Source organism: Telmatherina bonti (assembly GCF_933228915.1).
Source record: "Telmatherina bonti genome assembly, chromosome: 21".
Lineage (NCBI taxonomy): Eukaryota > Metazoa > Chordata > Actinopteri > Atheriniformes > Telmatherinidae > Telmatherina > Telmatherina bonti.
Window position 1 is genome coordinate 22,120,123 of NC_136630.1, and position 19,852 is coordinate 22,139,974.

General features: G+C 38.3%; 2 protein-coding genes across 2 annotated transcripts; one reads left to right on the plus strand and one right to left on the minus strand.

Moving 5' to 3' along the window:
• Positions 1-449: 449 nt before the first annotated feature.
• xrcc6 (X-ray repair complementing defective repair in Chinese hamster cells 6) lies at positions 450-6,339 on the minus strand. Its single transcript, XM_079261343.1, has 13 exons — positions 6,311-6,339; positions 5,748-5,837; positions 4,985-5,097; positions 4,535-4,676; positions 4,063-4,314; positions 3,735-3,921; positions 3,430-3,616; positions 3,188-3,356; positions 2,782-2,943; positions 1,345-1,474; positions 1,119-1,219; positions 895-1,011; positions 450-768 (listed from the first exon to the last, which is right to left on the minus strand). The coding sequence occupies exons 2-13, from the start codon at positions 5,818-5,820 to the stop codon at positions 569-571; spliced, it is 1,833 nt and encodes a 610-aa protein (XP_079117469.1). The 5' UTR covers positions 5,821-5,837; positions 6,311-6,339; the 3' UTR covers positions 450-568.
• A 285-nt stretch (positions 6,340-6,624) lies between these two features.
• On the plus strand, positions 6,625-9,486 carry desi1b (desumoylating isopeptidase 1b). The gene is made up of 5 exons (XM_079260907.1): positions 6,625-6,897; positions 7,083-7,152; positions 7,265-7,374; positions 8,647-8,769; positions 8,871-9,486. The coding sequence occupies exons 1-5, from the start codon at positions 6,788-6,790 to the stop codon at positions 8,950-8,952; spliced, it is 495 nt and encodes a 164-aa protein (XP_079117033.1). The 5' UTR covers positions 6,625-6,787; the 3' UTR covers positions 8,953-9,486.
• Positions 9,487-19,852: the final 10,366 nt, after the last annotated feature.

Consider the following 19,852-nt stretch of genomic DNA (forward strand, 5'->3'; position numbering starts at 1 on the left):
TGCAAACCTCAAGCAACTCATCTGTGGTCAAAGTTTCCCTTCTTCCTGCTGCGAGCAGACGTATCCGCCTGCACAGGCCTGCCCTCAGCAGGAACACTGCTCCCATTTTATTGAGCTGAACAATGAGGTGAGAAGGTCCAAGTATGCAGATAATGCTGAGGCCTTACTTAAGAAAGGACACACCTTCTTTCCAGCAACAAGCAGAACTTGAAAAGCCACATAAAGATAAACTGTGCTTGAAATGAGACTAATTACCTGAATGGATATAAAATTGTTTTATTAATGCAAATCATCATGAAGATACATGATCAGTTGTTTTTCCACTTCACAAGCATGTTTCAAACACAACAAGACCAGGTTTTTTTTTAACACAAGGAACTTTCAGTGTGTTTTCTCACATTCAACTGTTTATGCAAAGTGGGACAGACACACCGTCTGCTGATGTTAACAATGGATTTTCCTCAAGCTACCTGAACAGAAAGCTTCTCTGGTTGCACACCAAGCAGTGCCTGGTCTGGCTCTAAATAGGCCGTTTTGTGAGGTTAATATTGGGTTGTGAAAAGTATTCTCATGGTCCCAGTCGACTCATCAGAACGTCTATTAGCTCCTGCTTTTTGGTTCCGGTGGTCCGAACCCCAAACTGCTTACAGGCCTCTTTCAGCACAGGCACAGTTAGCTTTCCCAGGGTGCCATTCTGCACATGGGTCCTGAGATCGTCTTCTGTCACCTCCACTTTAGGCTTCTTCTCGGCTCCACCTCCTGAATCCACTGCATCAGATAAGATCAGACATCAGATACGTAAACAAAATGTTGACTATTTGGGGTCACAAACATATGAGTGGAAAAAAGAAAACAAAGGCAAAAAAGAAAAAAAAAAAAAGGTTCTGTTTTAACCTGTTTTGCGTTTTGGAGCTGGTTTAACTTCTGGGTTGTAGTTGGCAGGGTAGACCAGATCTTTAAAGTCTTCAACCAGAGGACCCAGACGCCGTTCGATCTGCTCCACCTTTGGCACTGAGACAGAAAAGGTAAAACACGTGAATAGAAAGTAGATGAACCAAACAACATGAACTACAGGAGCCTCTAATGGTTCCAGACTTTGGTTTTAGTCTGCATCTTACTGATGAGATCCTCCGTTTCCTCTGGCGCCATCATATCCAGCGCCAAGGCCTCCAAGTTCCTGTAATGCTGCTGGAGAACCGGGTTTTCAAATGCATCACTCCTGCATGACAAGACAAATAATAAAAATCATGTTGCCGTTAGAAACCAACCAAACGCTGTTATGATCAACAGTAAATCGTACATTACATCTGACCATTATATCTACAGAGTTTTCTCTAAACTTACTTGTATTTGAAGCGGAGTTTGGAGACGATCTCCTTCATCTTGTCCACTTGTGTTTGTGACGCATACGGACATTGAGGAGTATCGAGAGTTCTGATATCGTCAGCATACGGCAGGTAGATGACATTGAAACCTGATCTGACCAAAAGAAAGTAATTAAACATAGATCATGTGGGTCACAACTATAATAAAAATACATCTGAAAGACAAGTACACTGCTTGTGTACGACCTTGATGACACAAGAAAAAGCGATCAGGCTAGGATCTTTATCCGTTCATATTTTAGACATCATGTAGCTTGATAGTAAACAAGCTCCTGGTGACGGCAGGTGTTGTTTAAAGTTAAGATGGACGGAAAGCATCCTAATAAAGAATATCAGCCTTAAATTGAAAATGTTTACAAGATAATCAGTAAGCTTATTTAGTTATTTGAACAGGGGGGAACATGTATAGTAACACTAGAAAAATTTCTTTTTTTTGTATTGTAGAATTAGTAAAGAAAACGATGATGTGGCGCTGCTGCACATAGCAGGACTGTAACATCTAAAGCAAAAAACAAGGAGATAACAAAACGTTTAAAAAAAAAAAGAAAAGAAACATTTCTTGTAGTTTTATTCAGCTGTTTTTCACAAAAATGTGCAGATATGATCAAATGCATGTAATTATAGGATTATTCTTTATTTGTGTCATGCTCAGTGATGACATCATCACAGCTGATCCTGCAAGAACACACTTGGAGACACGTGAAAATGCAGCTCTTGTCAGTACAACACACGTGTCCTTTAACACGGCTGTGATTTCAGTTGATCAGCTCTTTATATGGTTGACTGACAAGTTTCACTTCTGCAAAAAGCCTCACCCAACCGGGATCTTCACTGAACAAAATGTTTTAAGCAAGTAGTTTTGCTTTTATTTTTGGCAAAACAATCAGAGAACAAAATGAGGTAAACTCACAGCAGTGAACTAGTTTATGACTGAATGAGAAACTTTTAAAAACTCTTCAACTGTATGTTTAGATCATAAATCTGCATTTCTCCGTTGTGCATAATACTTTAAATCTATCTGTTTTTTTAAAAATGTAATTAAAAATGACAAATAAGTGGTAAAAGATTCTCATCTAACCGTCTGTACGTTAACCCTTTAAGATTTGAACTGAGAAAGAAATGCAGTGTAAAAATTTATCTTTGCATTGTTTAATGTCCTTTGGAAATATTAGAATTTTTAACTAAGGGTTGAAATAACCGTTAAGTTACTCACACTAATGGTGTAACAAACACTTAGTTTTGGTATTAAGTAACTCAAACCAAGGGTTTGAAACTTTAAAATTTGTGAAAGAAAACTTGGTTGAGCTGTAGGATTTATAATAGGCAGTTACGGGGTTAAATCTGTAATTTCTTTTTATACCAAAAGAGTCTCCCCCCGACCTCTGCAGTGCATTACCTGGTGGTGTTATCTGAATTTTCTCGTTATCCACTTCCTCTATCTGAGGCACCAAGGCTACAAATCGAGGTGGGTAGTTTCGGCGCCCGACGCAACGACACAGAGCAAACACGTTCCTCTCGCTGCACTTTTTCAGCAAAGCAGAAAACAGACATGCGCTGCCTGTGATGGAAAAATACAGGAGATATATACATTATATTATCAAAATTATCTGACTTAAAATAATAATACTTTATTTTTAGATTATGCATTACAGTTAAATTATTTCCAAAATGCTAAACATGCTAATATGCTAACTCATGAAACATACATGAATTCCAATTTCAGTGTAATAGTATTTTGAAATATATACAGCAAATATTATGTTCTTAATTTAGTTTTGAAGCTAATTGAAATACTTTTCTACCTTTCACCTCATCTTCCTCAGGATAGAGGAAGACCGAAGGCCGAATGTGATGATGCAGTTTGAGCTTCTCCATCGGTTTAAATCCAATCAGAAACAGCCCCGGGTCTTCAAACTTCTTAATGGCGTTCACCTCCTCCCTCTCCATCACAATCTGTTTCTTACCATACATCTACAAGATGCACACCCAGTGTTACCATTTGAACATATTTACAACCTAAAATACTGATTTGTACTGTTTGTACCTGGGCTTTCTTTATCTCACTGGGCAGCAGCAGACTGCCAGTCTGGGTGTGGAAGCTGCGGGTTTTGCTACGGACCGGTTCGTTAGATTCCCTGTAGAGCCTGACGGGAGGTGGTTTTCGAGCTGACACGGCAGGTGCATAAAGTCCTACAGCTACGTTCAAGCCATCACCCAGACACAAACTCAACCTTAGCAGCAGAAACATAAAAGATGTTTGAAGTAAAATGCAAAAAGTTAACTGGCTGAAAAGACAAAAACTTCAATGAGGCGATAATCTACAAATAAAAAGCCATCACTCCTCTCCACCTGGCCAATGCTCTTTTCTTCTGCTCTTTGGCCCACACCCTCTTCTGGAGGTCTTCTAGTCTGACACAAGGCTCCAGCTGCAGCCCCAGTTCACTCTCATCTTCAGGTGGACTTACAACGTCACGAAAGAAGAGGGAGATGTTGAAGCCGCCTGGTTTCATCAGGTGCATTAGATCAATAACAACACCTAAAAAAAAGAGGGAAAAGTCAAGAATCTAGATCCAGAGTGCCAAGGACATTATTACATACATATCCCTCAAATAACTGTGAAAAAGACAAAACCAAAACAGGTTTCCATAAAGAGGAGCAAAGTTAGTTTAAAACTCACCGGTCTCCTTGAGGTCACTGGCTTTTGTGCGAGCCTGTCGATCCTTCACGCTGTCGCCCTCATGTGGTTGGTCCCTGCAGGTGAAAATCATCAGCCGCTTGTGCGAAAGGCGAAGTTTGATGTCACTGTAGAGGTTGGCGCAGCACCACAGGGCGTCGCCTAATGATGTCTCTCCACTGCCCATTATCTCTGCTGCTAGCTGGGCGCCTTTTTCCCCACGCAGAGCGTCAACATCCTGCACTCGCTTTGCACCTGTTCCAAACATGGAAACACTGCTCCAGTATCTCTATGCATGTTAAAATTTGTTAATCATCATGTGACAACAAAAAGTCACAAAGTGGAATTATCTTAATCTGAAGAAAAATGTTTTTAGAGGAATTAGTTTGAGTAATTAAATGTGCAAATAAGACTTCACATCAGCAGTGGGGACAGAGTGTGATCATGTGTTTATTTAGTAAGTGCAGGATCTCACCAGGCTCATCCAGGTCATGGTACACATAAACGTGCTTGAATGAGTTCCTGGGGTTTTTGCTCTGCTCTGTGCCGTAGAAAACCAGAGCGATAAGGTCCCTGTGACTACTGATGATCTTATTGGTGTACACGCTGCGCACAACCTACAGCAACACAAACTTTTATTGTCATACGGCAGAGAGATAAACAAGGGGAAATGTGTAAGCAAAGATAAACTAAACATAAACATTAAAAAAAAAATAAAGATAAACTAAACATTTTCCAAACCAATAGCTCTGAAACCTTTAGAATAAGGATAAAAATGTCAATATCAAAATATTAAAAAATTAAAGCATTTTTTTCATTTAAACATTGTATGTTGAGTTTATTAATCTTTTACAGCACAAAAATGGGGCTACACAAACAAAGCATATTTTACCAGTAACTAACAGCAAAATTACAATCATCTCACCTGCATGGTCATGTCAAAGTTAGAGGGCTGCCCATCTTCTCCTTTGATAAACATTTCCTTGGAGGCATCAACTAAAAACACAAGACTGTCTCTTCCTGTGACTTTGTAATCTCCTGTTAAAGATGGAGACATGATTTGTTTTGGTATTTCTTCTCATATTAAATGCTATCGCTATCATATGTTCTGGCATCTGTGATCATTAGGGGTGGAAAAAAATCTAATTGAAAAATCAAAAATTGGGATTTTTTTCCTTCACAATTTTAAAATCTATATTTTTGTTAAAAAATCTTTTTTTTTCCAAATAAAAATAAATAATCCACTGTAAAATTTATGTAATTTTTATTGTTTTTAATTGATATTTTTACTTGTCTTCTTGGGCGTTATAGCAGCAGAATGACAGTCTGACTACTGTACTGTTTTTTTCCTAATAGAAATCAAGAAAAATGACTAGTAAAAATAAGTTTTATACATTTTTTTGGTTTTTAATCTACAAAAATCAGCAATATCGAAGAATTATGGGAATCGCAATTGAAATCTAGTCGACACCCAAAACACTAATTGAATCAAATTGAATCGGGACAAAAGTATATTGTCACAGCCCTAGTGACCATACAAAACTACAACACAGTTCTCACGTACAATATGTACATTATGATAACATGGATTGTCAATGTAGCCCTGTGGAATATGATACACAGCAGCAGACTTTCATGCATTATTCTGAGCTGGGATATGGAAAGTAATGTGCAGGTTTTCACCTCACCTCCAGACTGCTCTGATTCCTCTTGTTCTTCCTCCTCATCCTCATTCCTGTAGTATGCATTCCACTCTGCCATTTTCACTGATTTGTTTTCTGTAATAATTTTCAGTCGTTTTAACAGGAAATCACAAACACTTTGCATGCAAGCGCTGCAGCACCAAACCATTTTAATTACATCCAAAAAAGCAGAATTAGCAGCTTATTCACCACCACCTTTAGACCAGGAGCGCATTAATGTAAATTAAAAGACTAATTGTGGTCAGTAAACTTTGATAAAATAGCAAATTAACAAATAAAGTTCCAGTGCAAGGTTAGAAATTAAGGACATTGGTACAGATTAATTATAAAACAGTATTAAATGCGAAATTAACAAAAGTCTCAACTTAAGCCAAAAGCTACCATTAGCTAGCTTAGCTTATGGTTAGCCTCTGTTCCTTTCAATGCTGTTTCCTGACTGTTTCATAAACTAACCACTCTGTCTTTCAAAAACTGCGTTCAAACTGTATAAATGGTACTTTAATAACAAACTAAGCTAATACTGATGTGTCATAGGAGCATTTTCTTACTTTCCCCTGCTTTCTCACTGACCACAAGTCCAGGCTAGTTTCAATGACTGGCGCGCTCCGGGACGTGAACGAGCACGCTGACAAGCCCCTATCTGACGGCTCGTTGGCTATAGGAGCTTTGTCTGTCACGTGTGAGATTCTGACCAATACTAGTCCAGAGGGCGGAGTTTTCTCACTCAGAACCCGGATAAACACATTGAGTCAAATGCGCTGGTTTTCGACAGTCATATCATTGTTTACTGTCAGAGAGTGACGAAGCATCAATTATCATTAGGAGGTAGGCGCTAGTTACTTTGTTTATTACGTACAATATTCAACAGTCTGTCGTGTTTAACGCTTATACCTCAAACTGTTAAAGAACTTGTTTTTGTTAGGTTTTTTTTTCCAGCTTCCTAACCAGGAAAAAACTTTTTTAGTCACATAACTTTGTGCTAAGTTAGCTCCATTGTCTATTTGGAGCTCTCAGTTTGTGTCATAATGGACAAAGATGGCACTTACCCGGTAAAACTGTACATTTACGACATGTCCAGAGGCATGGCTCGTCAGCTGAGTCCGCTCATGCTCGGTGAGTTTCTGAGTAACTTTCTGTGTTTGGCTACAATGAAGTTCAGGTAGGGTTTAATTATTTTAAAGTGAATTATGCTTTTCTTCACAGGGAAACAGCTAGATGGGATATGGTGAGTATACTTTCCCCACTGTTATCTAATTTTAGAAGTATTCTTTATTAAGTGAACTACAGCTTTGTTATTAGAGAGAAACTGTTTTCTTACAGGCACACAGCTGTTGTGGTCCATGGGAAAGAGTTCTTCTTTGTTGGTCAGGGCATCAACAGTTGTCCCCCTGTAAGAATGAGATCTGCATTTTTATTGTGCTGTAATGAATCATTACGTTAATATCTATATTGGAGAAGGACATGTCCTGAAGTGTGAATGTATATCTTTAATTTTTTTTTAGGGTGGCAGCTCACTGGGTGAGCCAGACTCTGTAGTGGACATGGGCTTCACTGAGGTGCCTGCAGACTTATTTAAGGAGTATCTAACTTCACTGGCTGAGTCCACATATGGGTAAGAATGTGTCGGGAAATTTTAAAGCACATTTAAATCCATAATTAACCATCCTGGAGGTCATGCAGGTATTAGAAAATCACTTCTCCCCAAAAATGGCTACTTCACGTTTAAAAAAAAAAAAAAAAAAAAAAAAAAAGTATTTAAATAGCTCCTGTCACCATATTTCAGTAAGATAACCCTTTTTGAAGGTTTATGAAAAGGATGTGATTGATGTTTGGCATCTATGTTCTAAACCACTGTTTCTCAAATGGGGGTATGCGTACCCCTGGGTGTACTTCAAGGCATACTAGCGGGTACGTGATATGTTTTGAAAACATGTTTTTATGTTTTCTTTAAAACATCCTTACACAAAATATTATAAAAAATAATATTATTTAAATATTTAATAATTTCATCCAATGTAAGTATACATTCATAAACTGAATTTACATTTAGATTTACACCATTTCATTCCTCCCCTAATCCCACATTCCCATGTGAATTTAACCCCTTCCGTTACCAGCCAAAGCATATTCGTCAGTCACTGTCGCATTTACAACGCAAACAATGGAGTCCTGGTTGAGGCGTTGTAGAGATTTTAATTGTTTTGCATTGTTAAAAGTTTAATAAACCAAACACAAATGACAAAGTGCTGTATTTCATGTTTTTTCTTTACCAAAAATACTTTGCAGTGGTTAGGGGGTACGCGGATGAAAAAAATATATTACAAGAGTACTGTGTTGCAAAAAGGTTGAGAACCGCTGTTCTAAACCATTACTCTTTGCACATATCTTTTTTTATATTTGATACTGAAGTGATGAATGAAATTGAAACTAATAGTCTACAAGTAGATGTGCTAAAAAAAAAGCAGACATGTGTTGATGAAGCAGCAAGTTTTACAAAAAGGCAGGAACTTTGCAGCTTAAATCAACCGCCCAGATTGGATCAACATGTTTGATGAGTGACTTGTTGAGTGTGAAGCAGATCAGCACAAGTTGCATGCCTGCTCTAGCTTGCAGGTATCACTACTTTGTGATGAATAACATATTTTACTATACTTTAAATAGATTTTATTTAAATTCTTTGCAGCATAAGCTTTGATTTCTAAGTGAAGAAGCAGAGGAAAAATGACTGATAAAGTCTTATAATTATTAATTCTCCCTGTTATTTCTCTGTAAAAATGTTTGATTTGGTCATTTTATGTTGCATCCCTCTCTGGCTTTTTTCCTTTTATTTGTAAAATCTGAATTTTAGTCTGTTTTCTCTTTCCATTCATATTTTTGTGAACAGTGCTAACAAGTATAATCTGTTCGAGCACAACTGCAACACTTTCAGCGATGAGGTGGCCCAGTTCCTCACAGGCAAAAAGATCCCATCATACATTACAGATCTTCCATCTGAAGTGCTTTCCACGTGAGTTGTCTGATTTTTTCTGCTTGGCTATCCTGCATTCAGAAATCTTCCTACTTTTGACCTCAGTGTAAGGTGTTGTGTTTACTCTGTCTCCTCTGCAGGCCTTTTGGCCAGGCGCTCCGTCCCTTCCTGGACTCTGTAGTCATAAATCCTGGTGGCAACAACATTACAGGACAGCGATAGACAAAGTTGTGAAAAAGTGCACTTCTGTCAGTGGCTGGCAAGTTTTATCTCTTGTCATGTTTACATGTTTAACCAGGCTCATGCTGTCGTTCTCTCTTCTAATGGCTTTTATGATCAAGTTCTGCTTATTATACATATATTAGTACATTTCTGCTCTGAATGGTGAATCAGATTCAGCTACAACATGGTTTTCTATTTAGATGATTACATATATCATGAGATTACTCTCCTTTGTTCCGTCAACTCATTGGAGATCCTCTAGATTTATATTAAGAGATATTATGCAGTTTATCACGAGTTGATTCCATTTCCTGATGTCGTAATAAAACAGATTACAGCTAGGGGACCAGTCAAGAAATGAATGATCACACAAAGAAATGGATATGAGAGGACAATGATTTCAGATACATAAAATAATTTGATAAGGAAAACACAGTGTGTTCTTGTGTAGGCTGCACTATAACCAGCTCTTACCATCCCAGCACTTTACTAGTGAAGACTGACTTATTCTTTCCTACTATTGCCTTATGATAATCCCAGACTTTGGCCATTTTACCCATTACTTTAGTGACTGAAAGCTCCTTGTGACAGAGATTAGAGTTTTAATGCCTTGTATAAGATGCCACATACTCTCACCGGCCATGTCATGAAGTAAAAAAAAAAAAAAGAAAAAAGTTCAATATCACACACATCCTAAAGAAAAAAGTTACACCCTGGTGCCAGGCCATTGGGAAACTGAAGCGATAAACCCATTACCAGTGTGCAGACTTGTATTTCTTTACCAGCTCATGAAGTAACCTTGCTAGTGTACCTGGTTGGACCCTCTGTTGCCTTCAGGACTGCCTTAATTCTCGGTGGCATAAATTGAACAAGGTGTTGGAAAAATTCCTCAAAGGTTTTATACTGACATGATGGCTTCACGTTGTTGCTGCTGATTTGTTATCTGTATGTCCAGCCTGAACCATACCATAATAAGTCACTTAAATCCCCCTTTTCCCTAATTTTGATGCTCAGTTTGTACTTTAGAAAGACATATTGACAACGTCTACATAACTAAATGCATTGAGCTCTCATGTGATTGAATAATCAGCTGTTTTAGTGAATGAACCATTGAACCTCTCGCCCTTGTTTTATGTCCAAACACCAGCAGTTTGGACATGAAACAAAATGTACATAAAAGCCAGATAGTTACACCACAGTATCCAGTGTATTCCTATTAGTACCACTGGCTGAGAGATGTTAGAAATGTCGTTTCAAAGTGTATCATTCACAATTTTCACAATGTTGCGGTGGAGAAGGGGGCCCCTGGAACACTGGGCCCAGGGGCCTGTGCACTTTTAATCCGGCCCTGCTTGTGGTCATTTACCTAGACCAGTGTTTTTCAACCTTTTTTGAGGCAAGGCACACTTTTGTTTCACAAAAAAAAAATCACAAGGCACCCCACAAACCAAAATGTTTTTTTTTTTTTTTTAAAAGTCCATTAATACATAAACATTAATAATATAAATGCAATCTTGTCAAAGCCACTTGAATAGAAATCAGATAAACACAAGAAGAAGGAATTTTATTATCTTTCACTGGGGTATGTCTGAATGAACACACAGCTGCTTTTTAGACCAATTAGGGGAAATTGGGTAATTTCTCAGGGCACACCTGATAATCTCTCACGGCACACTAGTGTGCCACGGCACAGCGGTTAAAGAACACTGACCTAGACTATACAGGATGAACAGTTGTCTTCATCTTCTGTGAAACTGTTAATTTAAATTAGTCACTATGTATCTTTAATATTGAAATATTGTTAAAAAGTGTATCAGCCTGTTCCTTGTGGTACACAAAATTAGCCAGAGATAGTTCTTCTAAGGGAGCCACATAAAACCAGTTCCTTTTTTATTGGAGCGGATGGTTCGCTTAATGTATGTTTAACATTCTTTTTAATAATAGTTGTGGTGTTGTAGGTGTTGTTGTGAACAATACTTGCTGAACAAGTCCCCTTGGCACTTTTATTCTTCTGTTCAACTTTCCACTTTGTGTCTATTTTTTTTCTTTTAACTCCTGTTGACATTACAAAGCCACATACTGTTAAATCAGTCCTGCTGGTTTGTTGTACAAAAACAAACAAAGCAAATATAAGCTTTGGTGTTAAAACTAGAGTCATTAGAATATGTTTTTTTTCTCATTCGTTTCATTTTCTGCCACTTTGTGGAAACTGATGGTTACATATCCTTTGTCGTGTAATGTGGAATAATAAAGAACACGTTTCCTTTGTAGCTTACTTGGCCACATGTACTGCACATTTTACAGCAACCTAACTCCATTATAGCCTGGAAAAAACCTAACCTGCAGTAATCCCCTGAATGTTTCTATTTTATTCTATTGACATTTACTGTGGTAATATTAGTATTTTTTATTATTATCTGAAATAATTGATTTAAAAAAGGTTTCTGAAATGATCATATTAAAACTGTAACTCTGGAAAAAAAAAACGGTGTCCCCGCTCTTTATCTTTTTAAATTTACACGATATATATATATATATATATATATATATATATATATATATATATATATATATATATATATATATATAAAAATTACCCTCTGTCCAAAAAAAAATAAAAGGGAAAACTTAAACAACACAATGTAACTCCAAGTCTACCACACTTCTGTGAAATGGAACTGTCCACTTAGGAAGCAACACTGATTGACAATCAGTTTCACATGCTGTTGTGCAAATGGAATTGATAACAGGTGGAAATTATAGGCAATTGGCAAGACACACCAAATAAAGGAGTGGTTCTGCAGGTGGTGACCACAGACCACTTCTCAGTTCTGATGCTTTCTGGCTGATGTTTTGGTCACTTTTGAATGTTCGTGGTGCTTTAACTCTAGTGGTAGCATGAGACGGAGTCTACAACCCATACATGTGGCTCAGGTAGTGCAGCTCATCCAGGATGGAACATCAATGCAAGCTGTCGGAAGAAGGTTTGCTGTGTCTGTCAGCGTAGTGTCCAGAGCATGGAGGTTCTACCAGGACACAGGCCAGTACATCAGGAGACATGGAGGAGGCCGTGGGAGGGCAACAACCCAGCAGCAGGACCGCTACCTCCTTTGTGCAAAGAGGAACAGGAGGAACAGTGCCAGAGGCCTGCAAAAGGAGCTCCAGCAGGCCACAAATGTGCATGTGTCTGCTCAAACAGTTAGAAACAGACTCCATGAGGGTGGTATGAGGGCCAGACGTCCACAGGTGGGGGTTGTGCTTACAGCCCAACAAATTCGCCCACTGGTGCCCTGTGCTCTTCACAGATGAAAGCAGGTTCACACTGAGCGCATGTGACAGACATGACAGTCTGGAGACGCCGTGGAGAACGTTCTGCTGCCTGCAACATCCAGCATGATTGGTTAGCAGTGGGTCAGTAATGGTGTGGGGTGGCATTTTTTTGAAGGGCCACAAAACCCTCCATGTGCTCGCCAGAGGTAGCCTTACTGCCATTAGGTACCGAGATGAGATCCTCAGACCCCTTGTGGGACCATAGGCTGGTGCGGTTGGCCCTGGGTTCCTCCTAATGCAAGACAATGCTAGACCTCATGTAGCTGGAGTGTGTCAGCAGTTCCTGCAACACAAAGGCATTGATGTTATGGACTGGCCCGTCTGTTACCCAGATCTGAATCCAATTGAGCACATCTGGGACATTGTGTCTCACTCCATCCACCAACGCCAAGTTGCACCACAGACTGTCCAGGAGTTGGTGGATGCTTTAGTCCAGGTCTGGGAGGAGATCCCTCAGGAGAACATCCGTCGCCTCATCAGGAGCATGCCTGGGTGTTATAGGGAGGTCATACAGGCACGCAGAGGCCACACACACTACTGAGCCTCATTTTGACTTGTTTAAAGGACATTACGTCAAAGTTGGATCATCTAGTGGTGTGTTTTTCCACTTTCATTTTGAGTATAACTCCAAATCCAGACCTCCATACATGTTAATTTTATTGACAATTTTTGTGTGATTTTGTTGTCAGCACATTCAATTATGGATAGAAAAAAGTATTTACTAAAAAATATTGCATTCATTCAGATCTACAACGTATTCCCTTTATTTCTTTGAGCAGTGTATTCATGTGTGTGTATATGTATGTCTTGAATACGTTATGTGTCACGTACAGCCACTAGGTGGCGGTATGGTATCAGCTTCCTGGTGCCAGTTAGACTAATGTCTTAGCGCCTCTGCTGCTTATTCACAAACTCACTGTCAACACCGTTACAACATTATGAATAACATTACCACCTTGGCTGAGGATGATGTTTGACAGTAGAATGTCTACTTTTGTTGACTTTTCATCTGGTTGTTGGCTGCAAGATGATCAATTTGATAATTTAAGGTGCATGCAATGTATTTTAAAGCTACAATCAAAGCTAAAACATCGCCTATGTAAATAAAAAAAACAAACAAACATACATAATCAGTAATAATTTAATCTTTAATGTTTCATCTTCAAAAGTGGCATTATTTTACTAAACAAACCTTTATAAAGGACATCTCTAGAACATTTTGGGTATAAATAGTCATCTCATTGTAATAAGAAGTACAGATACATACAGTATATACACTTTCCCCAACATACAGAATATCACACAATACGCTTTAGATCATCTTATTATATGTTTAATATATTCTGCTAATCTGCAAGGGGTTCAAACTGCCTTTCATATGGTAAATACTGTTTCCAGTGTTTAAGCATGCTTGCAAAAGTTTCTCTGCAAATCTAGTTCACGCTCTGAACAACTGGCCTTCTCTACAGCACCGCGTGCATCCATTAGTACTGTTTATTTACAGAGCAGTAATCTTCCTGTGCTTTATTTGCTTTGTCATTACATCTAATTTGTGGCACTGCATTCAGCTCTGTGAGATAACCCCCTGCAGTAATGTGACATATAGTACAGCAGCCTCTCTTGAGTTTCCTCTATTGCACATAAGAAAATCCCACTACTTGGCTCAGTATTGGCCCCACTATGTGCCCTCTTTCCTTGACAATAACATAATTGTGACAGCAATTATAAGTACTCATATACAGCCCTTATTCAAAAGAAATGTAGGAAATGCCATTAAATCAACATCTGCACAACATTTATAAATGTGCTGAATGATTTTTAGTTGGTGGTGCACAACATAAAAACAAACTGAATAGACTGAATAATTTACATTAAAATGCAAAATAAAAAGATCATAAATATGTGAGAAGAGAGGTTTGTTTCATCTACAAAGATCAGACTCGCAGCAGGAGAAAATGCATGGTTTCATTACCAAAAAAACCCAAAACAAACGAAAAAACCCCCCCCAAAAAAACCCCACCAGAAGTGCTCATTCACTGCAAAATCTGAGCTGCTATTGCTTGTAAAATAAAATTTTGTCTCCTTAAACCACTAAATTTCATCATTTTTTTAAATGGAAAAGTCAAACTTCAGGAGGCGAAGACACTGAACTGGCAGCGGGAAAAAGCAGCTCTTACAGACACGGTCAGATTTTATGCTAAATTATGAGAAAACACTAAAAGACAGGAGCGAAAGCAAGAAGTCGACAGGCGTTTATTTTCTTAACTTCAGCCTTAAAGTCAGTCATTAACATACCTTCTCAACCATATCTGGTTGAAACATAATGTGTGTGTATCTAGGCTGTGTGTTAGTAAATGAACCTGTGAGGCCGTGAAGATGGGGGCTTTAGTTGACACAACCTGTGTTTAGAGTGTGGCTCTGGGGGTTTGTGAGGGTCAGTTCTGCATGTAGGTGAGAGGTTTATCTCTTTGGATGGTCAGTCTGAGAGTGTGATCTCACCTTCGCCTCCAATTATTGAATAAAAGTTGAACTTGGTTTGGACAAACACGAGCGTATACTTTATTTCCTGTGATTGCATATTTCTAAAATTCCTGAAGTTTATGGCAACTTTTGAGCAGTACTATTTTTATTTTTTTAAAAACTGCCTATGTAACTTTGTTGTTATCCATGTCAGATTATACAATAACTCTAAGTGAAAGTGAAATTCTTCCAAATGAAAAATTAAACAAGATTTATCTGTAGCTGGACTAATATGCATCCTCCAGTAGTTTACAGATTGTATTCCTCATGTTTAACACAACTGGCTTGAATGGTTGGTGTGATATAAACAAACTCATAATAGTATTTCCAGTAATAAACTAACAAACGAGTACCACCAAACATTATGGTATCCTATTATACTTTTGCTGTTGGTGTATTTCAGCTGCTCGGCTGTGTCAGGAACATCAAGCAGTGTGAATAACGTGAATAAATTTTTTCTGTTCATTTTTTTCCGTTTATTCATTAATTTTCTATAGTGCTTAGTCAAATTCAGGGTTGAAGGGAAGGGAAGTTTAAGCCTATTCAAGCAATTAGGAGGCGAGAGACAGAATACACTCTGGACAGGTCAACAGTCCATTTTATTTTTTTATGTGACACCTTCTGCGTCTTGGAAGAAATTAACATTGACGTTTACAGTTACACTCCACGCTTAAAAATGATCAAAAATTCAAAGATTTGTGGAAGAATTGTCATACACTAGCATGTACTACTAGCATCATGCTATTTGTCAGATACTGTGAATTAAAGTATTAAACTTGTTATTTTGTGAAAGTATAAAGTATTCTAACCCCAACCATGTGTTTTTATACAGTTACAAATAGCCATGTATTCAAAATCTAGCTATGTACCAACTTGATCTTTAATAACTCTTACCCACTAGCTAATCATAGCTTTTATTAGCTATTGGGGTAGATGCAGAAAAGTAGGTAATTGCTTAAATAGAATGAATATACTTTATCATTTAAAAGACAGGGGCTAAATGTTGCCCATCAACCCCTATTTCCTCTTAGAAATAGACATTTTCCGAAAGACTAACAACAGTCAACATAATCATGTTGAAACATTGTGATGGGAGAGGAAACCTGCTCAGTTTTACACAGGCTGTAGATATTACAGCTGAGAGCTGAGGAAGGAAAACACAACTATTGCATCAGTATTTTTAGCCTTTTGAGCCACATATTTTGCCATGGAGCAACATGTATACTTTGCGACCTGTCGTTATGTTAGTGTATTTTCAGTGCTAGGGTAAAAGAATCAAGCTAGCTATCTATTTTTGTGTTATTTAGCTAAAAAGAAGGCTTTGTGGCCTTGTTAGCCCTCATTTAGTAACTGTGTTAAAGTGTGTGCCTTGTTCATTTAAGGTTGAATCTTCTTTTCACTTGCTCTGCCTTACCTAAAGTCACCTAAAAAGACAAAAACGTAACAATTTCACACAAATACAAAGCTCCCCATGAGAAAATGTTTCTGGAAGCATTTCTGGACACGAGGGCCGTACGGTTGCAGAGGGTTTTCCAGCCGTAAACTTCCATCACTAAGTGTAGTGGAAGTATTGTTAACTGTTGCATGCTCTCAACAACAGCTGCAGCTCTTCACAGTGTCCTTTGCTGTCCAGGCCTTTGAAATGAAATGAGAGATGTGAAACGCTCCAGGCCTGGAAATGCCTCAGCCAATTCCCCTGGAATGGCGCCTATGGGTCAAAAACTACATACAGGCATCCACACACTCCTCAGTTATGACTCAGACAGTTCAATAGTGAGAGACCCAGATCCACATTGACTTGTTCCTTTTCCTTCCCCCCAAGGGAGGAAAACACGTACCAATGTATGTTTTGTTTTTCTATTTTTCCCCTTCTCTTTTCTCCCTTTATCTCCTTTTCTAAAGAGTCCCAGCCTCTGGCTCCTACACTGTCCCTCCCTCTCTCTGGTTGGGATGGAGGCTGATGGGAGCTGACATGATGGTGGCATTGTCCTCACTGTCGAGTTAATGTGACCCGGGGGAAGTTGTCCCTGTATGCTTGGCCTAATGGCAAAGACTGCAAAGCTTACTTCATCATGGAGAATTGGTGCGGAGCGTCAAAAGGGGAGAGGAAGGGAAGAGAAAATCATAGTCTATGGAGCTAGACTGACAGATGCAAAATAGTAGAGGTGTTTTTATGAGAAGTGGGAGTACTTAAAGTAACGTGCAAAGAAGCTTTGGTTACTAAGACATTGTAATTACATGGTATAGGATACAATGGGAAATTTCCAACCTATTTAAAATAAATTTAAAGCTGAATGTCCTACATTTTTATGCCATCAAAGACTTAGCTTCCATAAACTTTAACATGTTTTTCACTTAAAGCATATACAGACCAAACCAGGGATTTATAGCTCTTTTAAAAAAATATTTGTGCAACTGTTCAGGCTCTTACCCCATAAATTAGTATCAATGCTATTTGGCATCAACAAGAATAGCAAAGGACTCCCACTCTTCTCAACCAGCAGAGTAAATCATCTTGGTAAAAATACTGCAATGACATGTTTGTGTCAAAAAGAAAATGAGTTTTAAAAAGTTAATATAGTTGAAGAACTATAGAAGAACTTTACTAAAGAATAGTTGATATTCTTTAGTAAATTCCTGCCCTTACTAGCTTGCTAATGCACATGTCTGAGGGTAGAAATAGAGAAAGATGTTATCATCTTGCAATATTGCTAAAAATGTTTGACACCACTATCATGTTGACACTATAGACTGTGTATAAAAGATGGTGATTGTCACCACTAAAGCCTCCAACTGGTCCAGCTCAGGATGGGTCAGTCGGACCCTTCTTTAGTTTTGTTCCATTGGCAATAATTAGGAAAAATACCAAAATATTTCACCCGTCCTACATTTTGGGATCCTTCCATTTGGGTCCCAATATTACCAATTTGACCATAATGAGTCCAGATTTTTCAACGTTGATTGGTCAAAATCATTCATCACTTCACATGCGACTTGGCAGTACAAATAAAGCAAGAAAAGACGTGTTTTAATATACGGGATTCTGGATCTTTGGTTTTCTAAAGCCACGAACCTAGAATGAAGAACACAAACTGGATGGTCACCATTCTCATCTGTGGTTTAAGTGTCGCGTTCTTCATCATTGTAATTCAAGAAGAGTGGTGCAATCCTAAGAAATCACGCTATTATATAGCTAACATATTAATTGCTCTCCGGCTTACACCCTATACCTACCAGTCGGCTCTGAGATCTGAATTTATGGGACCACACTGCACCAAACTGCTCTGTCCCGAATTGAACCTGTTGGTGGAAACAGGGCTTATTTTACACACTGGTTCAAATCATAAAAAATTAAATTTGGCCGCATTCTTACCCCTGCCTGTACAGCGAGAAGGTAAAACCATTAAGCTAACTCATGAGGTAAAAATTAATTGTGAGGTAAGGTTTTTTATTTTCACCCCACAGACTTTGATCAGGCATCTGATAGTCATTACCATCTCTTACTTGCCAATAGGAAAAAATGAATTTTTAAGGCACTTTGTGCATTAGCTGAAGTTTTCATACACAGCGGCATTGTCGTTTACACACAGTCTATAGCGCATTTGCAAAGTCATCCTATGACCGGACAAATCAAGCCCCATCCTGACTTGCTAACCCTAATGATAATAAAACATATCCACCAGGATGGAAAACAACAACAACAAAGTCCATAAATGACAAGTCAATCAACACAGTTGAGTCAAGCTAGGAACAGAATTCAACCTGGCCATTCAACTCGATCCTTTCCCAGTAAACATGCACACGAGAGGAATGGAGTTATTGACTAAATTACGTATGACTCCATGGATATATCCATCCATGCTCGATGCTGTTAACTTTCCCAGAAAACATTTAACATTCTGTGGCTTCTAACTATGTCAATGGAAAACTTTCCATGTAAGTACAGCTGTATTTACAGCACAGATGTTTTCTTTAAACTACTCAAATGCTGATTTTTGGCAGGTGGTCCTGCAGTTACGAAATCATATTATTAGACCAGTGTGGTCTGCTTTTGACTTTTAATTTCTGATGTAATGAAACAGAAAAATATATGAATGAAAGCAGTTTAATTGTGAATTCTACTGCAGTAAAACTTATAAACCTATGCTTCTACACAAAGATACAAACAGATGGGACTTTCAACCTTGAGATGGGCACCTTGGCCCATTTCAGTCTAGCTTAGTGCATACATGCAGAATGGTGCTAGACTTTGGGCAATTTTGGTCAGGCTATTATATTTACATGCATCCTAAAAGTGTGGTTTTCATCTGAATAAAACAATTACTCCACTTTTTGAAATGTCTTTTAAACATGCTCAATATGTCTGGGCAGATTCCAAGGTTTTCGTAACCATAAAAGCTAAAAAAAAAAAAAAAAAAAAGAAAAGGACAACTTCACATCTTGTTGGTTCTTTAAAATGTTAGAGAGGCTTCTGAGATTCTAACATGCTGGAGGAGAGATCAAAAAACCCATTTTCATAGCTATCAGCCCACTGAACTGGAGACTCGGTTCAATTGCGGGTTGCAACATTCACTCGGTCTGAGCTGACTGTCACACTGCACTGTGTCCTTTTAGATAACATATTCCCCTCTTGAGGCAGCAAGAGACAAGACCAACAAAAAAATCTAGATTGGTTAATGCAGGACAGCTTCTGTTCCCACAACATAAGTCATAGTTCCTGCAGTTGGAGACCTAAGTAGTTATTATTTGCTATTTTACAACTTTTCAACGAACCTGACTTACTGAGCAACAAACTGGTTAGAAAAAGGATTAGGGTCAATGTGCCCACATTGCTCCATGACAAAGTGGCGCATTTGCCTTTAAAGTCATGAGAATGACCAAAAATGACTGAAATGCAGGTAGTTGTTGTCACTGATGTTAAGCCAATTTCATTCTGTTGGAAAGCAAAATATGGATCTTTTTCGTTGAAGGAGGGTGTTTAGTAGGGCTGGTTTCCAAAATTCAAAAAGATTTCCACAAACATTTACAGTTGTGCTCATATTCATTCATA